This window comes from Dermacentor albipictus, chromosome 9, assembly GCF_038994185.2.
Source record: "Dermacentor albipictus isolate Rhodes 1998 colony chromosome 9, USDA_Dalb.pri_finalv2, whole genome shotgun sequence".
NCBI classification, from domain to species: Eukaryota; Metazoa; Arthropoda; class Arachnida; order Ixodida; family Ixodidae; genus Dermacentor; species Dermacentor albipictus.
In genome coordinates, this window is record NC_091829.1 from 2,347,763 (window position 1) to 2,372,030 (window position 24,268).

The 24,268-nt window shown below is 45.4% G+C and overlaps 3 protein-coding genes across 8 annotated transcripts in view; all 3 read right to left on the minus strand.

The window, feature by feature from the left end:
• Positions 1-3,726: 3,726 nt before the first annotated feature.
• LOC139049807 (uncharacterized) lies at positions 3,727-4,564 on the minus strand (the record flags this gene model as incomplete). The annotated part of the gene is made up of 1 exon (XM_070525610.1): positions 3,727-4,564. A coding segment is annotated over one exon (786 nt), but the record flags the coding sequence as incomplete, so codon positions are not given.
• On the minus strand, positions 4,444-11,456 carry LOC139049421 (uncharacterized). 2 transcript variants are annotated; one of them, XM_070524734.1, is made up of 6 exons: positions 6,689-11,456; positions 6,500-6,602; positions 6,301-6,434; positions 5,998-6,075; positions 5,562-5,666; positions 4,444-4,989 (listed from the first exon to the last, which is right to left on the minus strand). In XM_070524734.1, exons 1-6 carry the CDS (start codon positions 6,918-6,920, stop codon positions 4,616-4,618), a joined length of 1,026 nt encoding a protein of 341 aa, XP_070380835.1. In that variant the 5' UTR covers positions 6,921-11,456; the 3' UTR covers positions 4,444-4,615. The 2 variants fall into 2 exon arrangements, with proteins under 2 accessions (XP_070380835.1, XP_070380836.1); XM_070524735.1 differs by lacking the exon at positions 5,998-6,075.
• Positions 11,457-11,598: 142 nt separating this feature from the next.
• The window catches only part of Rtca (RNA 3'-terminal phosphate cyclase), a 129,565-nt gene continuing 116,895 nt past the window's right edge, over positions 11,599-24,268 (minus strand). For all 5 annotated transcript variants that reach the window (XM_065441049.2, XM_065441047.2, XM_065441046.2 and 2 more), the window contains 2 exons: positions 12,811-12,915; positions 11,599-11,796 (listed from right to left, as the gene is read on the minus strand). In XM_065441049.2, coding sequence (XP_065297121.1) covers positions 11,710-11,796; positions 12,811-12,915 — 192 coding nt within the window. In that variant the 3' untranslated portion in view covers positions 11,599-11,709. The remainder of the gene's footprint in view (positions 11,797-12,810; positions 12,916-24,268) is intronic.

Here is a 24,268-nt window from a genome sequence, read left to right on the forward strand (position 1 = left end):
CAGGACTTACTTTTGGAAATGCGGTTGTTTGCTTTAAATCAGGGGTAAAAATCAGGACTCGACGGGAACCAAAGGTCAGTGGGTCGCCTCGCATTGGGCGCTCACGGGAAGACTACAAATGAAGCTGTGCAAGGGGATATGGGCTGGACTAGTTTTGAAGTGAGGGAAGCTCGCAGTAAAATTGAGTACGAACGGCTGAGGAATATGGAGGAAAGTAAATGGGCTGGGAGAGTGTTCAGGTATCTGTACAGGCAAAACATTGATTCACAGTGGAGGAAAAGAACTAGGAAGCTTACCAGCAAGTATGCGGCCTGTGGGGTGGGCAACACAGCAACAAAGAAGGTCAAGCGGAAAGTCAGAGAGGCTGAATTAATCTCATGGGTGGTGGCAATGGAAAAGAAACCTGCCATGAGTAACTACTTAAGGGGAAAAAACGAAATTAGGAAAGAAACCATTTATGATAACTCAAAGGGAAGCTCATTACTTTTCGAAGCGAGATCGGGATGCCTTAGAACACGCACCTATAAAGCGAGATATAAGAAGGAAGAAGAAGCATGTGCTTGCTGCGGTAAAGCTAGGGAAACGACGGAGCATATATGCTTCAGAAGAACTTCAGTTTGGCCTAGTTGGTATTTACTGCAAATCATATTGACCGCAAAAAAGATGGGGACATAGGAACATAGGACATCTCATACCGCCTGTGCTGTTTATGTGTTTTCTTCCTATGTCCCCGTCTTTTTTGCGGTCAATATGATTTGACGGAGCATATTTTATTAGAATGTGAAGACGTCTATCCAGCGGTCGATTTAGGCACCACTGGCCTCCTTGAAGCCCTTGGGTTCAGCGGGAGCAGTGGTAAAGCAAACAGGTCCGCAATAGACATCAGTAAGAGGCGATTGGAGGATTGGTGGAAGAAAAGTAGGGAAACGACAAAGGACGGAGACGTACAAAAGCACAGTTCGCAATAGGGTATCAGAAAATTTGGACGTGGTAGTTCAGTGTTTTTTTTTTCATTGGTTAACCTAGGTAGGATATTAGGCAGCATAGTAGCAAGAGCTTGGTGGCGCAAGCCACCGCCCCGTTCCAAAGGGGACGCTCATAACATCCATCCATCCATCCATCCCGACGCCATGCTTGTGGTTGTGCCGCAGCAGCCGACGCATGCTTGCAGCTGTGTTCCGTAAGTGTTGTGTGGTGTTCCCTAGCCTTTAGGTTCCTCGTGTGTTGCATGTGGCGTTGGCTGTTTGCAATACTGCTACGTTGGAAGCTTCCTCTACGGATACACGCTGTAAACACTTGGAAAAGTGCCCACACCGGAGCACGTTGTTGTGCGACAAAAAGCTGCTGTGTACGTCTCATTCGGCGCAACTGCAGTGTAACATGCAACTCAGCAACTATGCAAAGTCGCTGCCCGACCCCGAGCGCAGCAGATGCATCATCAAAATCTCGAAATGCGGCGGAGACGAAATGTGGCACTGTCCGACGACCACTTTACGAACGATGATGGTTTGTATCCAAGTGTCGACCATGCGGACATCAGAGACTATCTAGTCCACAAGACGAGCTTCGTGACGCGGGAGCAGCTAGAGCTATAAATCCCTGGAGGCTCATAATTACTTCACCAGCGGTCTCGTGGAGCCACCAAGAGTGAAAGTTCGTGATGGCAACGTCGTCGTCGTTGGAAAGGTAGGCTGTACCAGAGTCCTTCCATTTTTTTTCCAAAAATCCTTCCAAGTCCTTCCATTTTCCAAAAACATGGAAGGACTCTGGCTGTACTTACATAATGTACCGCATGTCAGCAGCTTGGGGCATTTTTTCAGTCGTCCAGAAATATAGCGATGGAGCAATGGATGTGGCGCCGTCTGTCGCACTTGTCGCTAGATCGCCGGTGAAGTTGCTCGTGCTTCATACGCCTGAATACATGTTCATACATGTTCATGCTTCATACGCCTGAATTCGTGTTCAGTGTCTAATCGCGTAAGCTAAACACTTCGATTTATCTTTTTTCCTTGCGCAGGTCCGCCACTCTCAGGCGTTCAGAGATAAGCTGCTGCTGCCGTGGCTGTTGATTAAAGCTGACGGGGAAGTTTTGTGCGCGCACTTTACGTGCATCGCCGGCCTCGGGGAGGCGTGCTCACGTTGGTGCAGCGCTCTTTTATTTGGAGGCTGTTGTGACACGCCGGGATGGTCGATCATGCACAGACGGGCAAAATGCATGGCTACCGCCTCATCTCATCAATCTGGAATGCTGACCGGTGGTAGAGATGGACTTCGTGTCTTCCGCAATGAAAAAACTCCGCCTGAACACTGAGGCTGCCCCCTGCGACCCACCAAGTGTTGAAATGCCCAAGCCGAGAGAGGTCGAGATGTTAAAAGTTTTTCTCGTCGTTGAGTAAATCTGAGGGTAGTCCAGCACTTCTCTCGCTTGCCCAAAAATTTGCTGACCCCTACATTCCCTTGGGCTTGAAGTACCCTAAGCTCCTCCTCCGCAATCTGCAAAGGAAGCAGTGCCCAATTTCCTTGGAGGATGTACAGGCAGAAAGCCATAATGTCTTGCAGGACCTCTCAATTGAGCCTGATGTAAGTTTCTTCGTCTCTTTGTAGCTTCCTTACAGCCAAACCTTGCCAAGAAAACTAATTGTGCAGGTTGTTGTAATGTGCCGTGCAGCCGTGTCAGCATCTGTTCACAATTATAATTAATTTATGCTAAACCTGCACATGCCGCCTGGGAACTTTTCAAATGTATGCAATATTGTCATGAGTCTACAACATCCTTAAGCATTACAGCAAAACTAAAAAGCAATCGAAAGGATAAATATTTGTGTTTGTTTGCACATGAATTGCAACTTCCTGTAGGTGTGTGTACTGATCGAGAAGCAGACAAAGGCCCAATCTGCATCTGAGAAGTGGCATTTATTTCAGACTGGACGCATCACAGCTTCAAATGCAGGAGCGGTATTTGCAACTTCATTGACCAAGCCTTCAAAGAACCTGCTGAAGAGACTGTGCTACCCGGAGGATTGCAAATTCTAGACTGCAGCAACTCAGTGGGAAAAGAAGAAAGAAGCTGCTGGGAGGGCGGCTTACATAGAGGCAATGCAGAAGCCCCATCTAGGCTTTAAGTGCGAAATGTCTGGCCTCCACATAAGCATAGAACGACCATTTCTGGCTGCAACTCCTGATGGCCTTGTACATTGCAATTGTTGTGGTCACGGCCTTCTGGAGATAAAATGTCCATACTCTGCAAAAGATGCACTTATTTGCGAAATTCCAGAGCGGCAACGATCTTATCTTGTAGTTGATCGTAATGATGCGAAGTTATTGAGAAACCATCATTACTTCAAGCAAGTAATGATGCAGATGTTTGTCTGCAAAAGAAACTACTGTGATTTCATAGTATGGACACAGAAAGATATTTTTATTGAAAGAATAATGTTTGATAAGGAGTTCTGCAACGAAATTGTGGATAAGTGTGCATTGTATTTTGAACGAGTTCTCCTGCCTGAACTTTGTTTCCGTTACTGGACCACTGCTGCTGAAGAAGTAGTAGTGGAGCAAAGTGCAGGCAGTCAAGATGATAAATATTGCCACTGTCAGCACCCAGGATATGGAGACATGATTAGGTGTGATGGGAAGCATTGCAGTCGACAATGGTTTCACTTCCAGTGTGTTAATTTGAAGAGGGCACCTAAATCGCGAAAATGGTTTTGTAATGACTGCAAGAAGTCGTAAAAAAGGTACTGTACGTTTACTAGATGCTTTGCACTAAGGACACATGTCAGTCAAATGGTACAACAGAGTCGCACAGGTTGGCAAGTGCGGCACACACAAATAAAACCTTGTCAAGTGCGCTGAATTTTATGCCGTTAAGCACCTTCAGCTCCAAAAATTCAGTGGGAAGAGTGCTTTTGAGAATAGAGTACTTGTTCCTGACAAACCCACCAACTCTTTCAACATGAATCCTAACATTTGCTAGCCTACGTGTTGCCTCAACAGAGTATGCAGTAAGCTGCAGCTTCCCTTTAGTGAAGGCTGGGATTTCCAGCTTCACTCCACACATGCCCACGGCAGCAGAGATCAAGAAACCCCTGTCAGCCACCACAGAGTCGCCAGGTAACAGGTTGCTAAGAATGCCACACGATTCTGTCGGCATTTTGTCACTGGTACGTCCACCCCACCCTCTTGATATGTACATAATTACACCTCTTGGAGCGATGCCAATTAAGTACTTCACGGTGTTCGCATGCTTGTACGTAGACCATGTTAATGATCTAGGTTCCATGGCTGAAGGTCTGTCCACAAAGACTTCAAAACAATCCAGAATCACAGCTACTTTCTTGCCAAATGTTTCTTGAAATGCCATTGGCATCGTTCTTTGAAGATCTTCACGTTCTGTCCATTTGATCAGACTGCTGAGCCTAATGTAAGCAACATCAAGCCACCTTTCTACTGTCCTCGTTACGGTTGACTGGTGAATGCCGAACCTGTAAGATAAAACTGCCGAGTTGTTATATGCTTCAATAAGTGTTATTGAAGCTAATCCAATAAAGTTCACCAGCACAACATGGCTATTGCATGCTCAACTGCAGTTCTGCGTAGCACAGGAACCTTAATGTTACAAATGAATATAGGTATGGCTGTTGCCCAGAATAAAATACCTGTATGCAAGATCTTGTAACGGGACGTTAAGCCGTAACCTCATTAGGAAAACGACCATTTCCTGAAATTTGCTCAGGCGGTTTCGTAATGTATGCCTTACATGAGGCTCAACTAGGATGTAAACAGCCTCCAAAACTGCATAATTTGGCAGCCCTGTGTAAAAAACAACCATGTCCGGGTTGCTGCGGAGCACATCCCTGTCTCCAGGGGCTGCCTTTGCCAGGCGACTGCGTGCAATATCCAGGTCATGCTGAAGGCGGTGGTTTTCTTCCTCCAGTGAAGAGATGTGGGCTGACAGCAGGTCAGCTGTCACCTCTTTGTCTATCATGCCTGCATGATAAATTGAATGTGTGATGGCCATATGAAGGGAAAGCACTGCTGTCAACACAATGTATAATGATGTCACTTGCTTCAGCACCTTTACATGAGGATTTTTATTATTCTAATAAATAATGACCTTGAATCTGCCTGTCAGACTGAACTGAATTAGCTTTCAGTGCAAAAGAAACCGCATCCCTAATTTTCACACCCATAATGGTCAGATTGTACTGCACGTATCGCACCTACACCAACAATAAGCAAAACGAGAACGAGATGAAAGCCGGAGCAAATATGTCAACATGTTGCCTTGAAGAAGACAAGTCCACTTGTCGAAATGGCTCCTGCTTTCATCTTGTTTTGTTCTTCGTCTAGAATTTCCATCTCCTGCATTCCCCGTGTTTTTTCCACACCAACAATATAATTTTTGTTAAATATTTGAAACATTTCCAGCTTAAAGGATTGTGTTTTAAACAAGTACATTAAAGACTTCACGTCTGTTCACACCACTTCAGCCAAAATCAGAAGCACATGCAGGAACACAAGATTTGCAAGCCCTAAAAACAAAACTGTGCGATACTTGCATGCAGAAGCTTGGTTATTCTGCAGATGCGCTTGCAGGTGGCACTGAGCTGTGGTTACATTGTCTTGTAGAAATGGACATTCCAAGCATGAAGGCTTCTCGGGAGCTGCAAAATGAAAGCATGCAGAGAGGAAACAAACAAGTTGAAAAAAAGCAGTGTTCAGTGGAACGTTCGCAAAAAAACAATTTGCTTGCGTGTGCAAGTCTGAACGGCCTGACTAAATGGTTTCTCCATTTGCAAATTATTTCGTGTTGCATCTGCGTGCACCATTACTGTTAACAGCTTCAAACGCAGTATTATTCGATCAGCTGTCAGAATTCATAGACCCTGTGTTATGTCCTTGCGCACATAACACAGAAGCCTAAATGAGAAAATGCCATGCTGCAGAGCTCCATACTCGCTTAAGTACAAATGCATAAATGTTTACTTAGCTTACATGCATGGCCTACAAGGTGTTGCATTGCCGTTTGTTCTGATGAGGGAGATTCTTCGTCACCTGCCCAAGAAATGGACACTGTAATTTATGTGAAAGCAATAGTATAAACTGGACGTTGCCCTTGGCACCTCCGCCCCCCCCCCTTTTTTAATGTAGTGCACTGCAGTAAATGCGTGCTGGCTTGCGTATATTAAATTACACAGACGCAGTACATAAGGTTCAATATTGGACACCTTAGGGTTGGTCCAGTGCAATATGCAAATTAAAGTAGAAGAATGTAAGTGTGAAGTGACGCCTTCGTACAGAAAGAAATCTCCTCGGCCGTTGTTCCTGCAGCGATGGGCACCGCGTTCGTGCTCGCACTCTTCGGTTGCTGCCTTAATTCAAAGGCGTTGGCTGCAGAACTCGCGTGCCTCCGTTGCTTCAGTCGCATATACCTGTAAAAAATTAGTTCGATTAGTTCATAATCACTTGTTTGACTGCGTACAAAATTCATTTGCACCTGTCGCTTGCGTTTCTTCCAGCGTGCGTCATGGACTTGTAGCCGAGATTGAGGCTCAGCGCCCAGTCGGGATTCGCCTCATCCATCAAATAAGCTGGTCGTCCTGAAAAATATAGCCCACTGGTACTTTACAGAGCTGCATGCAAAGAATTGCGCTAAACTAAGCTTTAATGCCGCTGCCGTGCTTACCTGTGATGAAATGCGCCCCGCACACTCGGTAATGCGTTGCCAATTCGTCCAGGTCTTTGCGATGAATTCTGCTCAGCCACAGAGCTCTGCACCTCGACGACCGCTCAGCTGTCCTAAGACACTGTCCTTGTTTGACTCTGGGCACGACATAGAAGCCCAGTGGTTGAAAGTTTTCATCGTTGGGTTTGTTTTTTGACCGATTGGAACAACCGTAGACGGCGCAGTTCACCATTGCGGCTCGACGCGCAACAACGTGCTCCGGTGTGGGTACTTTTTCAAGTCTTTACAGCGTGTATCCGTAGAGGAAGCTTCCAACGCAGCACTATTGCAAACAACCAATGCCACATGAACATACGAGAAACCTAAAGGCTAGAGAACACCACACAACACTTACGGAACACAGCTGCAAGCATGCGTCGACTGCTGCGGCACAACCACAAACATGGCACCGGGCTCGGGGAACCGCAGCGCCACATTGCGGCAGAGTTTCAGTGCATACTCCCTATAGAAAGTTTTGGTTATAAGCTGGAAGTTGTTATGTGTCCTCTAGGGAGCGTTCAACTGCAAAAATTCTTCAAATCGGCTCATTAATAGCCGAGATAGAAATATTTCTGCGCTGTGAACCCATGATTTCAGCAAGCAGGCTCCACTGCCAAGCAAGCAAGACGCTCTCTCCACTCACTCAGTCTACCCTTCGCAAGCGAAATTCCTTCCCTGCATTCTCCCATGCCAGACCTCGAGGACTTCGTGACGCATATGTCACAGGCCCCGCCTTCATTTTTTTTTTTCTCCTCGCTTTTTTTTTTCCGCCGCTACGCATTTCCACTGAAAACATCGCGCGCAAGTTGTTGTCTCGTTCATGCAGCGGACGATTTTGTGCGCTGTGCACAAGGAAACATGACTAGCAGTATAATAAGAGCTACACAAATACTGAGGTAGAACAAGCGGATCGCAGAGCATGATCACGCGCTGGAGCACGGTAAAAAATGGCAGTTTCGGTACTTGCACACGTGACCGCACGACTGTGGGAACAAGCAGACGAAGCAGAAGTACATCTTTTTTGCTTTGGTGTAAAATAAAAGAAAAACACGCAGACGTTCCACTTGTGTTCTATTAGTTCTCTCAACTTAAATTCGTCAATTCAAGCAGCCGATCGCACAAATAACCGATGTCTTGAATAATTATCGAAGTGACGTGGCACCATGAGCGACGTCGCACTGCGGACACCAGTGCGTAGGCGAAGGCATACGAGTACGTCAACCTCCGGCTTGGAGCACGGCGGCCACAAGAAGGAAAAACGGCGTTCGGTTTGAAATTTCAGATCTTTCTGCGGCACGTAGCCACGTAATACCTTGCAGGCACGATTGTTATCATGTAATGCATGCTCTGCGCTTGTCAGCTCAACATGGCCAGACCTGGCGAGAAGGACTCGGAGCCCACACATTTGGGACCAACAAGGAACGTTTATTCTCTCTCATGCCTGTACTGCTAAAACTTTCCTTGTCTCATTCAAAATGCAATGAAAATTGCAGGAGCATCAGGGAACAATGGTGTATCCTGTGAAATTCCAGACTGTTTCTGCAAAACTATGTGATGTAACGGCTGAAACATAAATTGCTCTGCTAAATACCTGCCAACTCTCAAGTTATTTCGTGAACTTTACAAATTTGGGCTCTTTATTATTTTACTAATTTATGAGACTTAACAAAAAATTAATTTTGTTCATGAAAAAGATTTGCTCGTTGGTCTTCGAACCTCCCATGACTGTCATCTAAAAGACGTGTTGCTTGTCAGTCTCTGCTGTTCGAAGTTTGCTGCTTATGTTCAAGGCAAATTTTAAATAATGCAAGCTTATGCAGATCCCATGCAATGTGGGGATCTATGTCGATGTCAAGTGATGAGATGTTATAGGTAATTTTCAATTTCTGTGAACATCACTTATAGTGTTGGTACTTGCTAAGGGGTCAAGAGAAGCAGGCTGGTAAATTCTTTCAGATCACGAAATCGCTCTCACATACGTGCACACAATTACACAAACGAACACCCCAAGAAAGGCTGTTCTCCTGGAAGTTTTTCTGGGTCAGCAGCAGCAAGTATAAGCACCCAAGCTTATACAGCATGATTGTGACTTGAAGTTTGCCAAAGCCATGCTCAACAAAACACCACCTTGAGTATGAAACACATAGGTACAGGACCAGGGAAACACCTGAACACACACACACACATGTGGTGCTAGACCAGCGGTGCATGCATGTGTACAAACACCTGCCTACAACTGGCCTTGCAGGTGCAGTGCGGAGGCTGCAATTGAAAGAATGCCTAATGGCCCTTGGAGTAAAAAGCATGGTACATCAGTGTTGAGAGAATGAGGAAACACCGAAACGCACCACTGAAGTATACCTGCTTGAAGAAGCTGGCGTGCTCTTACTTTTACAAGTGTTGCTATGAGATGCCGACCTGGATGAGAGAACTGGTAAATTTTTATTATGCCAATCTACGCAGGAACTTGTGGCATAATAGGTACAACACTGGGCTCTGCACTCGGGGTTGAATAGCTACCACCATACACATAATTGCTTATTATTATAAATATTATGCAATTAAGGCTGTCTAGCTGGATGAACAAACACGAAAACCCAGAGATCAATTCTAATGATGCTTCACATCAATTAATAAAGCTTCAAAGTCATGCTCTTCATTTGTCTCCCTCTACTCATCCTGTCGCATCACTGCTGTCTTATGTTTGCCTCACCAAGTATTTTCCTTGTTTTTCCGACCCACAAAATGCCCTTTGCTATGTACACACTTCGCTAATATAAAAAAGGACATACAGATTTGCACTGAAAGTTGGTAATTTTTCTTATTTCCATGCTTAGAGATATACAGGGTGTCCCAGCTAACTTTAGCCAGAGTTTAAAAATATGCAAATGCAACATAGCTGAACAGAACTAATGTAATGCTTGCGTTTGCTTGGAGATACTAAAATTATTTGTTTCATTCTGCCTAATTATATAATTTGTCTTAAGTAGACTTTTAAATATAATTAGACAATGAAATTATGAGGTTTTACGCGGCAAAACTGCAATCTGATTATGAGCCACACCTTAGTGAGGGGACTCCGGAAATTTGGACCACCTGGGGTTCCTTTAATGTGCACCCAAATCTAAATACCCGAGTGTTTTCGCATGGTGGTGGTGATGAACTTTATGGGGAAGGGTAAAGGGGGGTCGTGGCTGAGGGATTGGGCTCAAGTAAGGCCCTGGGCCTGCTTGGCCTTCTCCGCCCAGTCCACCAGTTCAAGCTGTCGGTCGACGGCCCCGGAACTGAGCCAGGCTGCCCAGTCAGTCTCACTGTTGACGGGGGGATGAGAGAACGGGAGCGAGGCGCATTCCCACATTATGCGTGTGAGTGTTCCTGTTTCTGAACAGAGCCTACATTGGTCGCTTTCCTTGCCCCCTGTGATTTTGTTAATGTACTTTGGGTGTGGGTATGTGTTTGTCCAGAGTCGCCGAAACGCGATCGCTTACGTTTTATCAAGTTGCTTGGCCAGTGGTGGGAGCGCGCGACGCCTCAAGCGATACCTATGGGCTATTTCATGATAGGTCTTGCAGGATTCCTCGTGTCTCTCCTCCTCATCCGCAGACAAAGCTCGGCGCGCGAGATTTCGAGCCAAACTGTGAGCCGACACGTTGCCAGGCACAGCCGCGTGAGCAGGGGTCCACACGAGGGTTTTCAAGCTGCTTAGGGGGCGTCGTGTGAGGACCTGGTACGCCTGTTTGGAAATTCTACCGCGGACGAAATTGCCGATGGCCTGCTTGCTGTCGCTGATGACGGTATTGTTTTCGCATTACGTCCACATTGAAATGTGGCCACTATGGCCGGGATCCAATCCTGCAGCATCGTGCTTAGCAGCCCAACACCATAGCCACTAAGCAACCGCGGCAGGTAAATATTATAATTAGATGAAAAGTGTCAAGTAGAAAATTGTAGAGCAGCATGAAAAACTCCCGATACAGCTTTCTGTTGCTCAGTACATGCTACATAAGTGTTTTTTCCGAGCGTGAAAGAAGCCCGCAAATACATGCAAAGTGCTTCACATGGCCAGCCGCACTGCAATTTTTTGTGCATTTGAAAGCTTCTTTCACGCTCAGAAAAAGACTTTTATGTAGCCCATATTGAGCAACAGAAAGCTGTATCAGGAGTTTTTCATGTCGCTCTACAATTTTCTCATTGACACTTTTCATCTAATAGCAATATTTGAGAAGGTGATTCATTAATTAAGGCTAATTATCTAATTAGACAGACTGAAAGAAATAATTAGTGTCTCCAAGCGATGGCAAGCAACATTACCTTGGCTCTGTCCAGCTACGTGGCATTCGCATATTTTTTAACTCTGGTTAAAGTTAGCTGGGACACACTGTATATATTCCATGGGCTTTCTTACCTCCGTAATGTGATATATCATACGGCAGTGAGTGAAGCTTACCCGTTTGTAGGAGTCATTCTGCCCATCACAACAACGGCACAGAATGCACCTGGTAGGAATGGTCTACTTTCAGGAGGGTGTGAACTATGTGGCAGCAGCAGAACAGGTGCGGCCCATTACTCTTACAGCATCCCATACTTCACGCACTTCATCTATGATACCGGGGCCCGTTTTTGTTGTCTCAAAGAACCAATAAATACTGTTCAAGATATACCTCAGTTTTCATTTAGTCAATATAAAAGTTCTCGGAACCAGCAAGATAATTATCAGAAGTCCAATGTGCAACATATACAGAAAGAAAGCATAATCAAATAGTAATGTTCCCCGTCCTTTGTAAAACATAGTAAGCGATGAACACATTTTTGTAATAAATAAACAGCTGCCAATTAAATTGTACACTCCATAAACTTCATATACAACGATATTGCCAGCAGGGCAATGCCAAATAATATTTACTTCCAATATTATTCTTGCACAAGGATCCTCAAATGACACCAGTTCCAACTTTGTAGAAGTTGGCATAAAATGGCAGGTATCACTGCAGCTTTGGTATATGGCAGCCAGCTCCCACACACTCAAGGAGTACAGTGCCGCCCTCTTGAGGGGAAGAATTAAACTTGGCCTGTCAAAACAATACAAAACACAACTTTGACACTTGCACTCTCACTAAAGTGCAGCACAATTGTAGCACATAAATGGCGCAAAAGCTGTGACCGGGGCCAAAATTTATAGATGTAGAGTGGCTCAGGAACTGCACCTCTGAGGCAGTTATGCTGTTTCTAGGCAATGAGAGGGCAGTTCATTTTAAAATTGCAATGACCCAGCAGCCACTTAAGCCTGAAGACGTATGCTTGACAACTAAAAAGTACAAACGTTGGGAAAAGTAAGGCATTTTAATTCTGCGCTACAGCTGATGTCAAAATTCTGGACCTGGTGTCTTCAACATTATCACCATGACCTTACACAGAACAAAATTTATTGATGTGTTGTATTAAGGCTAGATATGACTATATTGTTCATAGAAAAGATACACAAGAGTGTCGTGTGTGTTTCTTCGAGCTGCTCTACCGTGTGGTGGCTGCAGCGATCCCAGAAACAGAGTGAGCCAATGGGGTCATCACCTCATGGGCACTGAAGCCAACACCAGCCTCGTTGAAGAAGGAAGTGAGGAAACAATTACTTGCAAAAAAAATGATCATATGACTGGCAAAGTGCTCTTGACCGTTTAAGTTGCAGGGAATGGAGGTTTGGTGCACTTGGAGGCCATGCTTTCAGCCATGTGCACCAACGGCAAGGACAGTGGTCAAAATACAAGTCGATTAGGTCACATGCATGTGCAGTGACCGGGCTTCCTGGCTTTTAATGTAATGAAGAGTTATTTTCTGAAAAATTTGATACTTCACTGTTTATGTAACATTTAGGCCATTCCGGCCAATTCCAAATCACTTGGCTACTGTACTGAATGCTGTACCACACACATTATCAAGTACAATATTTAAAGAGGCTTTCTTTTAACTCAGTGTTATTCTAAACATTTTGCACTCCAACTGAGGTTCCAATGTATCTACAACATTATGCATTTCTGCAGTCACTTTCAGAACAACTCAGAAACAAAGGGAAGTTTTAACAAGCTTACCTGTGTTAATTGATGGGCAACATAGATTGCAGTTTCAGTGTGCAATGTTAGAGGCCCACACAGAATTTGCGATATTCCATTTGCAAGCGCCATTAACACAATCACCTGCAAATTCAACATATCCAGATTAAGAAAACCCCCAGCACTACAAAGCATGTTGATGATTGATTGATGTTTGAAGTTTAATGGCGTAAGGGCCAGGAATGGCCAAAGAGCGTCATGCTAGTGTTACAGAGTTCGTCCTGGTCTGATGGTTTCTGTGAATTTAATGTGACGTGGCTATAAAGGGGTCTAAAAGAGTTGGAGTAAATTGCATAAAATCTACGCGTAATAAAATTATGGCAATGATTATTGATGTGTAATATGAACAGTAAAATGCATTGGGAAAAGAATGGTACAATATACAAAATATGCGAGATGCTAAAATTTTCTAGAGCACTCCTGCCTCACCAGAGCCCTTGAAAGCCAAGGACCTAGAGGCATGTGCTATACAAAGAAAACTATCGTAGAGGTATCCTCTTGAAAGAGGATGCACTACAAAATTAATGGGCTTGTAACGTGTAGCACAACATCTTTCAAGAAAGCGAGGACTGCTTTGGTCTTAAAAAGCAGTTCTACACCAAGAAACATGGCCAGATGCAGAGGGACGTGATCATCATCATCATAATCATCATCATCATCAGCCCGGTTACGCCCACTGCAGGGCAAAGGCCTCTCCCATACTTCTCCAACTACCCCAGTCATGTACTGATTGCGGCCATGTTGTCCCTGCAAACTTCTTTATCTCATCCGCCCACCTAACTTTCTGCCACCCCCTGCTACGCTTCCCTTCCCTTGGAATCCAGTCTGTAACCCTTAATGAACATCGGTTATCTTCCCTCCTCATTACATGACCTGCCCAAGCCCATTTCTTTTTCTTGGTTTCAACTAAGATATCATTAACTCGTGTTTGTTCCCTCACCAAAACTGCTCATTTCTTATCCCTTAACGTTACACCCATCATTCTTTCCATAGCTTGTTGTGTCGTCCTCAATTTAAGTAGAACCCTTTTCGTAAGCCTCCAAGTTTCTGCCCCGTACGTGAGTACTGTTAAGACACAGCTGTTTTATACATTTCTCTTGAGGGATAATCGCAACCTGCTGTTTATGATCTGAGAATGCCTGCCAAACGCACCCCAGCCCATTCTTATTTTTCTGATTATTTCAGTCTCATGATCGGGATCCGTAGTGTTAGATACAGGACCGTTTCCTGAGCCTACTTCGAGTTCCCCAGACCACATCGAATCGCACCACAGCTAATTAGGGAGCGCAGAAGCACGGATACCACATTCCTGAGGCGCGGCACGTGCAAACAAGTTGGCGGCCCCCACTTCGTGTGCCGCCAGTGGAGCTATTCACTGCTCGGCTCTTCCCGAAAGTGAAGCAAAAGCCTGGGACTGTTGCGGGTAAAGTGGATCCCGAAGCAAGACGGCTGTAACACGCCGTAAAAACTTGGCGGCGTCGCCCCCATCCATCTATAGTGACGGCGCATTGCAAGTCAGCAGGGCAAGACCGCAGGGAGACCAAGCAGCGACTCTCTTCGCCGGGTGTGACTCCATAGCACGGGCGCCTACCATTGGCCGAAAATGACACCTGAGCAGGCTCACCGATTGGCCGAAAATGGCATCACCTGAGCGGGCTCTCCCATTGGCCGAACGTGACGTGTCTTCGAGACACCGAAGGGCTTAAAAGACGCAGACCGGGAGCAGCAGTAGAGCATTCCTAGAGCATTCCTTGATTCATCTCTTTCGAGCTTCTTGCCACGGGCCGCAGCGTAAGAGTTGCTGCCGGCCCGTAATGATTTTAAGACGGTTAATTGACTCTCACTGTAAATAATGTAAATAAACTCCCAAGTTTTTCATACCGACGTCCTCCTTGACTCTTACAGCAGTCACTGCCTGTCCTAAGTAGATGTACCCTTACCCTTACCACTTCCAGTGCCTCACTACCTATCGTAAACTGCTGTTCTCTTCCGAGACTGTTAAACATTACTTTAGTTTTCTGCAGATTAATTTTTAGACCCACCCTTCGGCTTTGCCTCGCCAGGTCAGTGAGCATGCATTGCAGTTGGTCCCCTGAGTTACTCAGCAAGGCAATATCCTCAGCGAATCACAAGTTACTAAGGTATTTTCCATTAACTCTTATCCCCAATTCTTCTCAATCCAGGTCTCTGAATACCTCCTGTAAACACGCTGTGAATAGTATCGGAGAGATCGTATCTCCCTGCCTGACGCCTTTCTTTATTGGGATTTTGTTGCTTTCTTTATGAGGACTACGGGGGCTGTGGAGCCGCTACAGATATCTTTCAGTATTATTAGACGTGATGGCTGATGGCTGTATGGCTGATGGCTGTATGCAAAAGGAAAATGTTTCCTCCTGTCTCTTTCGGCTTCCCGGCACTCCAGGAAGGCGTGGAGGATGGAAAGCCTGTCGCCGCATCTACCACAGGTTGGAGGCTCGTTACCAGTCAGGAGAAAATTATGAGTACCGAATGCATGTCCTATTCTTAGTCTAGTGAACAGGACGTCTGTTCTTCGTGTTTTCGTTGTTGGGTACCAGAAACCTAACTTAGGCTTAATTAGGTGAAGCTTATTATTCGTTTCTGCATCCCACAAGTGTTGCGAGTGGCTTCGCAGTTCGTTTCTGAGGAAAGGCTTCATGTCTGTGGCAGGGACTGCAACAGAATGAATACCCTGTGATAGCATTGATTTGGCCATCTCGTCAGCAAGCACATTTCCCTCAATTCCTCTATGGCCAAGAACCCAGCATATTACTACATGTCTATGTGATAAGTAGATCTTACATAAGTATGAGTAGAGTTCATTGAAGACAGGATTCGTATGCTTTTGTGAAAAAGTGAGTGCTTATACAAGACTTAAAGAGTCTGAGAATATGATTGCTTTGTCAAGTTTCAGTTTCTTTATATGTTTTACTGCACACAGTATTGCATAGACTTCTGCAGTGAAGATACTTTTTAGGGGGTTCAACACGTCAGATTGAGTAAAAGAGGGACCAACAGCAGTGTAAGATACGCCAGCATGTGATTTTGATGAGTCTGTGTAAAATTCGGAGCAGGAGTACTTCAATTGAAGCCCACGAAAATGCATAGCAATTTCAAGCTCAGGAGCATGCTTCGAGACCTCTAAAAAGGATACGTCACATTCCGTCACCTGCCACTCCCAGGACGATAATAGATTAGCTGAGGCCATTAGGCGATGTTCGAGTATGGGGACATCCATTTCTTCACTAAGTTCTCTTACACGCAGTGACAAAGGAAGTCTCATAGAGGGTCTGTTAGGGAAAAGTGTTTCACACGTCAAGACGTTTACTGTCGTCAAACACGGATGTTCCTTATTAGAGTGCACTTAAAGAAAGTAGGTGAAGCTGATGTATGTTCTCTGAAAATGGAGTGACAACTCATCTGACTCTACGTATAGGCTTTCGACAGGGCTTGGTCTAAATTTAGATGCCAGTGGCCAGGCAGATACCCAGGTGGTGGACGGGGGCTAACATTTTTAGAGCGCTCGGGGCGGCAGAGTGATAAACCACGGCACCATAGTCCAGTCGTGATCGAACTAGGCTCCTGTAAAGATTAAATAAACACTTTCTGTCGCTACCCCATGTTGCGTGGGATAGGATTTTAAGTAAGTTCATTGTTTTAAGACATTTTGCTTTAAGATATTTTATGTGTGGGATGAATGTAAGCCTGGAGTCAAGTACAACACCTAGGAATTTGTGTTCCTTGTTTATGGGTATTCGTTGCCCATATATTTCAACAGTGGGATCTGCAGAAAGCCCTTTTTTCCTGGTGAAAAGAATGCAAGAACTTTTGTTGGGGTTCACTTTGAACCCATTTGAAGCATGTTGCACATAATTCCACCAATTGTGGTACCCACTGCAAGGGCATTTACCTTCATGCACTGCTATTTCAACTGCCACAGGTCATTACAAATGCTATAACCTCCCTAATATATTGTGCACGAGCAGCACCCATAGAAACACTGGTGCTGCTTTCATTTTTAGAGGAAAGTTGTATATGGCTAGCCGATTTGTCCGTCCGTCCATCTGTCACCTGTACACTGCGTTTGGCACAACCCCATGCGCATGGAAAAAAAAACAGAAGAGAGGTGCGCGATCGGCTGCGCCAGTAGTGACGTTGTTGCTCTCCATCACAGCCAAGCGTGAGCGCAGCAGTTTCTCCAACTCCAAAATGGGTAGGCCACACATCATACATACTCCTAAGGAGCAGGCAGCTTTCGATCAGCAATACTGCAAGCACAACCGGGAATGAGCTTGTCTATGCCATGCCGATGCTGCAGCCCGGGCCCAAAAACTCGCTCGTGCAGCCGAGTGTAAGCAGCAACTGCATACCAAGGATCCAGCAGCCTACCAAGCAGTCATCTAATGAACTGTCGGGATTAACCCAGTGATAAACACTGGGGCCACGCATTTCTGCTTCGCTGGTTAGTCATCCGCATGGAGTGCTTGGGTGTTGATTTTTTTTTTCTATAAAGAGTTGGTCACAATACCAACGTCAGTGAATGCATGCGCAACTGAAAGACTGTCTACTTACAACATAATTTAGCTTGTCTGCTTTTATTTGTCCAGAAACACTGCCCTTTATCAGTAACTAGTGTGGACTACAATACTAGCTGAAGAAGGCTGTCTAAATGGCTCCAAGACTCTTCTTGCTATTATCAAGGTGCTAATCACTGAATATGTGGAGAAAAGTACGGGGTGCATTTCCCAAACTATATCTTGTAGAAAAATTGCTCAATCAGACTACAAAAACAGCATTTCTCTTTGACCAGAGCATTACAGGACCTGACCTGATTGATAGCACACAGTTTTTGGACAGTATGTTATTCAAATTAAAATATTTTATTGACATTTAGAATGTGAACTATAAAGAGGAAAAGATTGACAGGCACAGAAAAGAGTGCCCGCTTAAACCAGGTTATTTAATGCTGACAGGCTCACATTAAAGGCCCTTTTTGCGGAGGAGTTTTCTCTAGAGGAATAAGATGGCGCTAACGGTGGCATGCCGCACATTGCCTCAGTGAAAGCACACAATACAAAACCATTTTCACTTCTGCCTTGCTACTGTGCGATCAGATGTCGTAAATATGACTGTGTGTTCGCCAACGCACTGTACTCCACTCGTACTGCAATATGTGGAACAGCAGAGGGTAGACATGTGCCGTAGTTGGCTGGAAAAGTAGTGACTGGCCTATTAAGGCATGGAATGAATCTGCATGGCCAAGTTTATGCATTGCTACTACATAAGGACCGGAATGCCTGTGCTGTCAGCCGTTCACAATGTGTGGCTTTCCTCAAGGATAAAAAATTCCCTCATCTGCCAGCCATGTATAGCTAACCTCGTAAGAGAGAACTTCAACCATGGAATTTCGGCAAGATTGAGTACATGCTCGTTACACAGAGAGAGAGCTGCGCTGCTTCCTAGCATAGCAAGTTACTCGCACGTTGTCTAAACACATCCACCACAACTCTCACCCGAACGTACGCCCACTCCATCACCAACGCATCAGGATTAAGTGAATGGGCGTACTCTGGAATTAATGTGCCAAAGCATGAGTGAGGGCAACTACACCAACCATGCACGAATGTTAGAAGCTAAATGTATTGTGATGGCCCACAGATTAAGCGAGTTACTAATGATAATATGTCATTGCTACAAACTATCACAGAGTACAGAACATCTGCATTCCAAGCCCCTGTATGCAGCAAGAACAAATCTTTCGCAACTAAGCACACCTGTGAGTAATTAGGCAGAAAATTAACAATGGGATAGTTATCGCACTGATGAATGTTACTGATTCAGAAACATGACAAGCTGCAGCTTTAAAGTGTTAAAGATTGAAGAGCAAAACACATGGATCCTGATTAGAATCGGAAAGTGTAGAGAGCTTGGAATACATTTCTATCCCCATTTCAAGTACAAGCGCAGTATATGCTGCTCGCATCATTTGGACAAGGCGCATTGAGCTCTGAAAGCACTTAGATGAGGTTAGGCGAGATATAACTAAGCCTGACACAGTCGCTTCAGCAGCCTTATGGGCAGCCATATGGCGGCCTCCCAGCCGACTAGTGGGCTTCACCGGAGCCTGAACCTGCCCTCTACGAGTACTACACTGTGTACCATGCCCACTTCGATGGAATTCCAAGAGACACAGGCCTTGGAATTTGCTTTGACCAGCCAGAATGTGACCACGCCATGTCAGCATTGACCGACCCGTACCTCAACTAACAAATGAACCTGACTCGACGACAGAAGAAGTTGACGAGCCGAGAAGCGGTGACCGCAGCTGGGACCACTATTCAACCATCCGCCAAACAACAGTAGCCGAATACTTCGCAAGCACCAGGACTACGCTAGAAGGTTGCCGGTTGCTACCACTCCCCAAGAATGATTTTAAGATCGTGCTTCAACCTTTCAAGGGACTTATTGTCAAAAACTTGACTATATAACCACCAAATGTCCAAAGCCATGGTGATAGCCTGTCAAGGCCAAGTCCAGGACAGACAATTCCTGGTCAGGCTTAGACCAGGCTCCAACATCATACTTGTTTCTATACCTCCCCAGCAAGTCACTGACCAGATGAGGTGCTAGATCGACCTCCACATTAACGGAACACTATACCAGGTGAATGCGTACATGGAAGCTCCGGACGGAGACTCATGCGATGTAATTCATGGAATCCACCCCAAGACACCCACCGAAAATTTGATGGCCCACTTGTGTTTACGTACTCAAGGGGTAGAGATTCTTCCGGCTCGGATGCTGGGTGACACCAAGACCGCGGTACATACCTTCAGCAGTGAGTAAACACCCAAATATGTTTACTACTAGGGAGGAGAGATGCCCTGTTACCGCTACAAGGCAACGACACAGGTATGCCGAGTATGCTACCGCACCGGCCACCACTCTGATGTGTGCCCCACCCCTAACATAGTGGTCTGCCACACGTGCCCAAAACAGAACGGAAGGGCACGACTGCACCTTGAAATGCGCCGCCTGTGGAGAAGCCCACGCTACTGGCACCAAGGAATGTAAACGTCGCCTCAAGCTTACAGCCAAGAAACCGGTTGTTCCTGCACAACCAAGACCAAGTTGCAAAGACTAAGCACTCCAGTGAAAGCAAGGATGTAGGTGGTTCAGCTCGAAACGTGAGACGTCGACGGAGTCGCGGTCCGCTTCTAAGACCAGAGCCCTGGAGCCGCAGCAGCAGCCGAAGAAACCGAAGATCCGAGCGAAGAAGCCTCCAGTGCCACACAACACCCAACAGGTGAGCTGGGCGCGAGTTGTATCTCCCGCTGATCCTGTTACAGAACAGCCAGAGTACCAGAAAATCATAGCCGAGGATAGACAGCTCAGAGAAACCAACAACACTTTGCAACAACAATTTAGTGCTCTCAGTGCTAGGCTTAGTAAGCAGGAAGAAGCAGCTAACCCTACGCACCACAGCCCACAACACCCCCACAGTGCAACAGATGCAGCAAATGCAACAAGAAATCCAACAGCAAATATCTAGGCTCAAGGAAACTTATTTGACTGCAAGACGTGATGCTTGTAAGTGCACGGATGCAGGTTCAACCACAGAGCTCCGGCCTACCGCCACACTGTGAACGCTACAGATATCACCGACACAGAGAGCGTGGATGACGGCAACTAGGCCAAATTCTTCAGAACAACTTTGCAGATTTGGCAGTTGAATTGTGGAAATGAGTGGTAACGAGCAGCAGCCCTCCAATAATTTACAAAATATTCCCTAAGCCCACCAGATATAATGTGCTTACAAAAAGTGGGCCCCCGCCCGGCAAAACTATTGGGTTATTATACACTGTTCAATGCAAAATACCGTCGTGTTGCAATGCCAGTATCTAAACTATAACTGCCACTGCCCATTATTTTTATAACCGCATAGAAGCTAATCACCAAACAATTGTGGTTACGCCCCAGAAAAGGGGCAAAGCCCATACAGTCGTCCTAAACCTGTGCAGTCCTCCAGAAGACAAACATGAAGACTTTACTACCCTCCTAACTTTTGCTAAAGTTATTGCGGGCACCAAACACCAACTAGTGGTGGTCGGAGGTTTGAACGCTCCCCACACCATGTGGGGCTATCATAGGCACTCGCCTAAAGGAGACGACCTCCTCAACTTGGTGGAGAAGCTAAGACTACAATTAGTTACCCTACCGACAGCACCCACACACTTGGGTAACATTATAGGTAGGGACACATTTTCAGATCTCACCTTCACTTACAACATTAAACGACTAACTTGGACCAACCTAGAAGAGAACTTGGGAAGCGATCATCATAGCTTCAGCGTAGCCATATCATCTCCAAAGCTCCATAGACTAGTAGGTCACACCATCCTAACGGAGTGGGTTGCCTTCTTTCCCACCTCCTACCTGACCACATTCCGAGCAATGTCGAGGAATAGACTCGACACATAAAAGAGGCCCACGAGCAAAATTCAAAAATGCTCGTGCACACAGTGAAAACACCAGCAGTAGACCACCACCTACTCCATTTGTGGGAGAGCCGTAAAAGCTTGCTGAGATGGTGGAAAAAAAACAATGTTTCAGCCACACCTTGCTACGCAGTATAGCGGCCCTCTCAGATAAAGCCAATGCTTATGCAGCCCAGCTAGCTACCGAAGGAGGGGTACATTTCTGTAGCTCTTTACAAGACGCTTTAGGCACAGCACAATCGTGGACAGTCCTGTGTAACATGCTGGAATCCGACAAATCCAAAATTGATATGACATAAGCACTACAAAGAATAGCAAACGAGTTCCTGGGTTCACACCAAGAGCTGATACAAGCCTTAGTCACATGCTATATAGGATATCAAGCTCACCCACGTTGTAACACTCAGTATAGTGGAGCACCCAACCTAGAACTGGATGCTCCACTCGCCAAAGCAGACGTTTTTGCCACCGCACAAGCAGCAAAAAGAAATATGGAACCGGGGCCTGATAAAATTACAAACGCAATGATTAGGAACCTAAGTGACGATATTCTGGACTATATTACAGACTACCTCAACCAAAACTGCTGGGAAAAGGCTCACATACCTCTAAAGCAAAAGAAAGTAAATATCGTAACTATCCCTAAGCCAGTAAAAACCCCAGCAATTGAGGCCTTGTGTCCCATCTCGCTCACCTCTTGCATAGGCAAACAGTATGAATGAGTCATACAGAACCACCTTCAAAATTACATTGAATTCTGTCACCTTTTTCCACCTACCATGCTAGCTAGGTTTCAGGGCAGGACTGTCCACACCGGACACCTTTCTTCTTCCGAAAGAAGAACACTTATGCAGCATACGTAAGGGTAGCGAACACGAAATTCTTGCCCTCAACCTCAAGAGGGCTTTCAATAACATCTCCCAAGAGGCTATACTCTACAAACTCAATGTCATAGGGTGCGGTGAGTGAATATTTGCATATGTCAAGTCCTTAAAGTTCAGTGTTTGACGGAAGCCTGTCTGGTTGGGATGAAACATGGTGAAAAGGTAATAAAAAAACCCGGGGCGCTACGCTGAGGATGTGTGCGCCTATCAATGGCGATGACTGGATGGCGCACACTATACCTTCACTTATGCTCCATTTGACGCTGATAGTACATGAAAAAGAATGTCAATTTGAACAGACCTGGCCAGCGGAAAAATTAGCGAAATTCACTGCTTCCTTGTAGATTCCTTAATCATCATAAGACCTTTTCTCTTCATAGAATTGCAGAGAAGGGCTTCTTGCTTGTTTATCGAAAATTGCAGAGTTCCAGCTCGAATAGTGCTGCCTCTTCTTCGGTAAGGCGTGACCGAGTATAGCCATGAATTGCCAATTTGAAGTAATAATGACTCATGAACTGTTCATCAGAAAAAAAAAACAACTTCGCAGAGATGGTAAATGCACTGTAGCCTAGAAAATCACGAAATATTGTTGTTCTGCATTGAAAAGGAAAAGAGATATTCATGCACAAACTTTTGTTTGTCCATTTTCATTGGGGCCTATATGAATTTCTAATCATTTGAAATGCAATATCTCTTTATAGAAGCCTTGTATATAATTTCATTTAAAGTTCCCCTTACGAGGTCGGGCCATACTGAGTTGACAAGCTCAGAGCATACAATGAGTGGTAACAATCGTGTTTGCAAAAAATTACAGTGCTACGCGCCGCGGAAATGTCTGAAATTTCTATCTGAACGCTGTTTTCCCTTTCCTTCAAGGCGACTGCGCTCCAAGCCGGACGGTGACATACTCATGTCCTTGCGCCTAGTACGTATTCGTGACCGCAGTGTGACGTCGCTTGGGGTGACACGAGACTTCAAGAATTATTCAAGGCAACATCTGTTATTTGTGTGATCTGTTGCTTGAATTGACGAATTGAAGTTTAGATAAATAATAAAACAAAAAGAGAATGTCTGCGTGTTTTTTGTTTTACTTCGTATCAAAGCAAGAGAGATGTACTTCCACTTAGTCTGCTTGTTCCCACGGTCATGCAGTTACGTGCACAGGTACTGAAACTATGCCATTTTCTACCATGTTCCAGCACAAGATCATGCTTATGATCATGATTTTTGCTTGTGGAAGCTAGACGGGGCGAGTGGAGAGAGTGTCTTGCTTGGCAGTGGAGCTTACCTCCTAAAATCATGGGCTCGCGGCATTGAAATATTTCTATCTTGGCTATTAATAGCCAATTTGAAAAATTTTTGTGGCAGAATGCTCCCTAGAGGACACACAACTTCGAGCGCATAACCAAAATTTGCTATGGAGTCTGGTGAGGGGCCAGCCCTAAAGGCACAGAAAACTTCATTTTCTTATGTTGAGCAGTTTTACTGGAAATGCAGCGCAACGGAGGCTAGTACAGCTAAAACACTGTTTTTTGCTCACACTCTTGATTGTCGTCAGGTAGCAGTTCAGGACAGGCAATAATACTAGGCGTCATTGTAAAGTGCAGAAAGGAAGATTTCTAATGCAATATAATTCACATCCATCCAATAAGCACAGACAGCACAGTGCATCCGCAACTATGACTAAAATGTGGAGCGCATGCCGCTGGAGTGGGACCACCATCTTAAAGAAAGCATTTTATGTCCCGCGACTTTCTGCACTCTTGGTATGCTTCACCGCTGTACACTGCATGTGCTTGACCGCATAGCATAACTATACTGTGGCAAAGCTGACTTTTGGGAACCGACATTGTGCAACGCTTGCCTTTCTTTCTGTGCTACAACGTCATCGGCAAAAATGACGACGGCCAAGCCGGTGCCATTGCCGACAGCGGCGAATTTTTCAAATGAAAAACGTGACACCCTAGCAGCTAGGCCTAACAAGGGCTGCCAGTGGATTAGCATGCGAAAGCGCTTGTTTTAGGCGGCAAGATAATC

Coding starts and splice junctions, on each gene's coding strand:
- LOC139049421 (XM_070524734.1), bottom strand. CDS start 6,920: ATGGTGAACTGCGCCGTCTACGGTTGTTCCAATCGGTCAAAAAACAAA. Junction 6,603..6,688: donor CGGGGCGCATTTCATCACAG/GTAAGCACGGCA, acceptor TATATTTTTCAG/GACGACCAGCTTATTTGATG. Junction 6,076..6,300: donor GGCCGAGGAGATTTCTTTCT/GTACGAAGGCGT, acceptor CATAAATTACAG/TGTCCATTTCTTGGGCAGGT.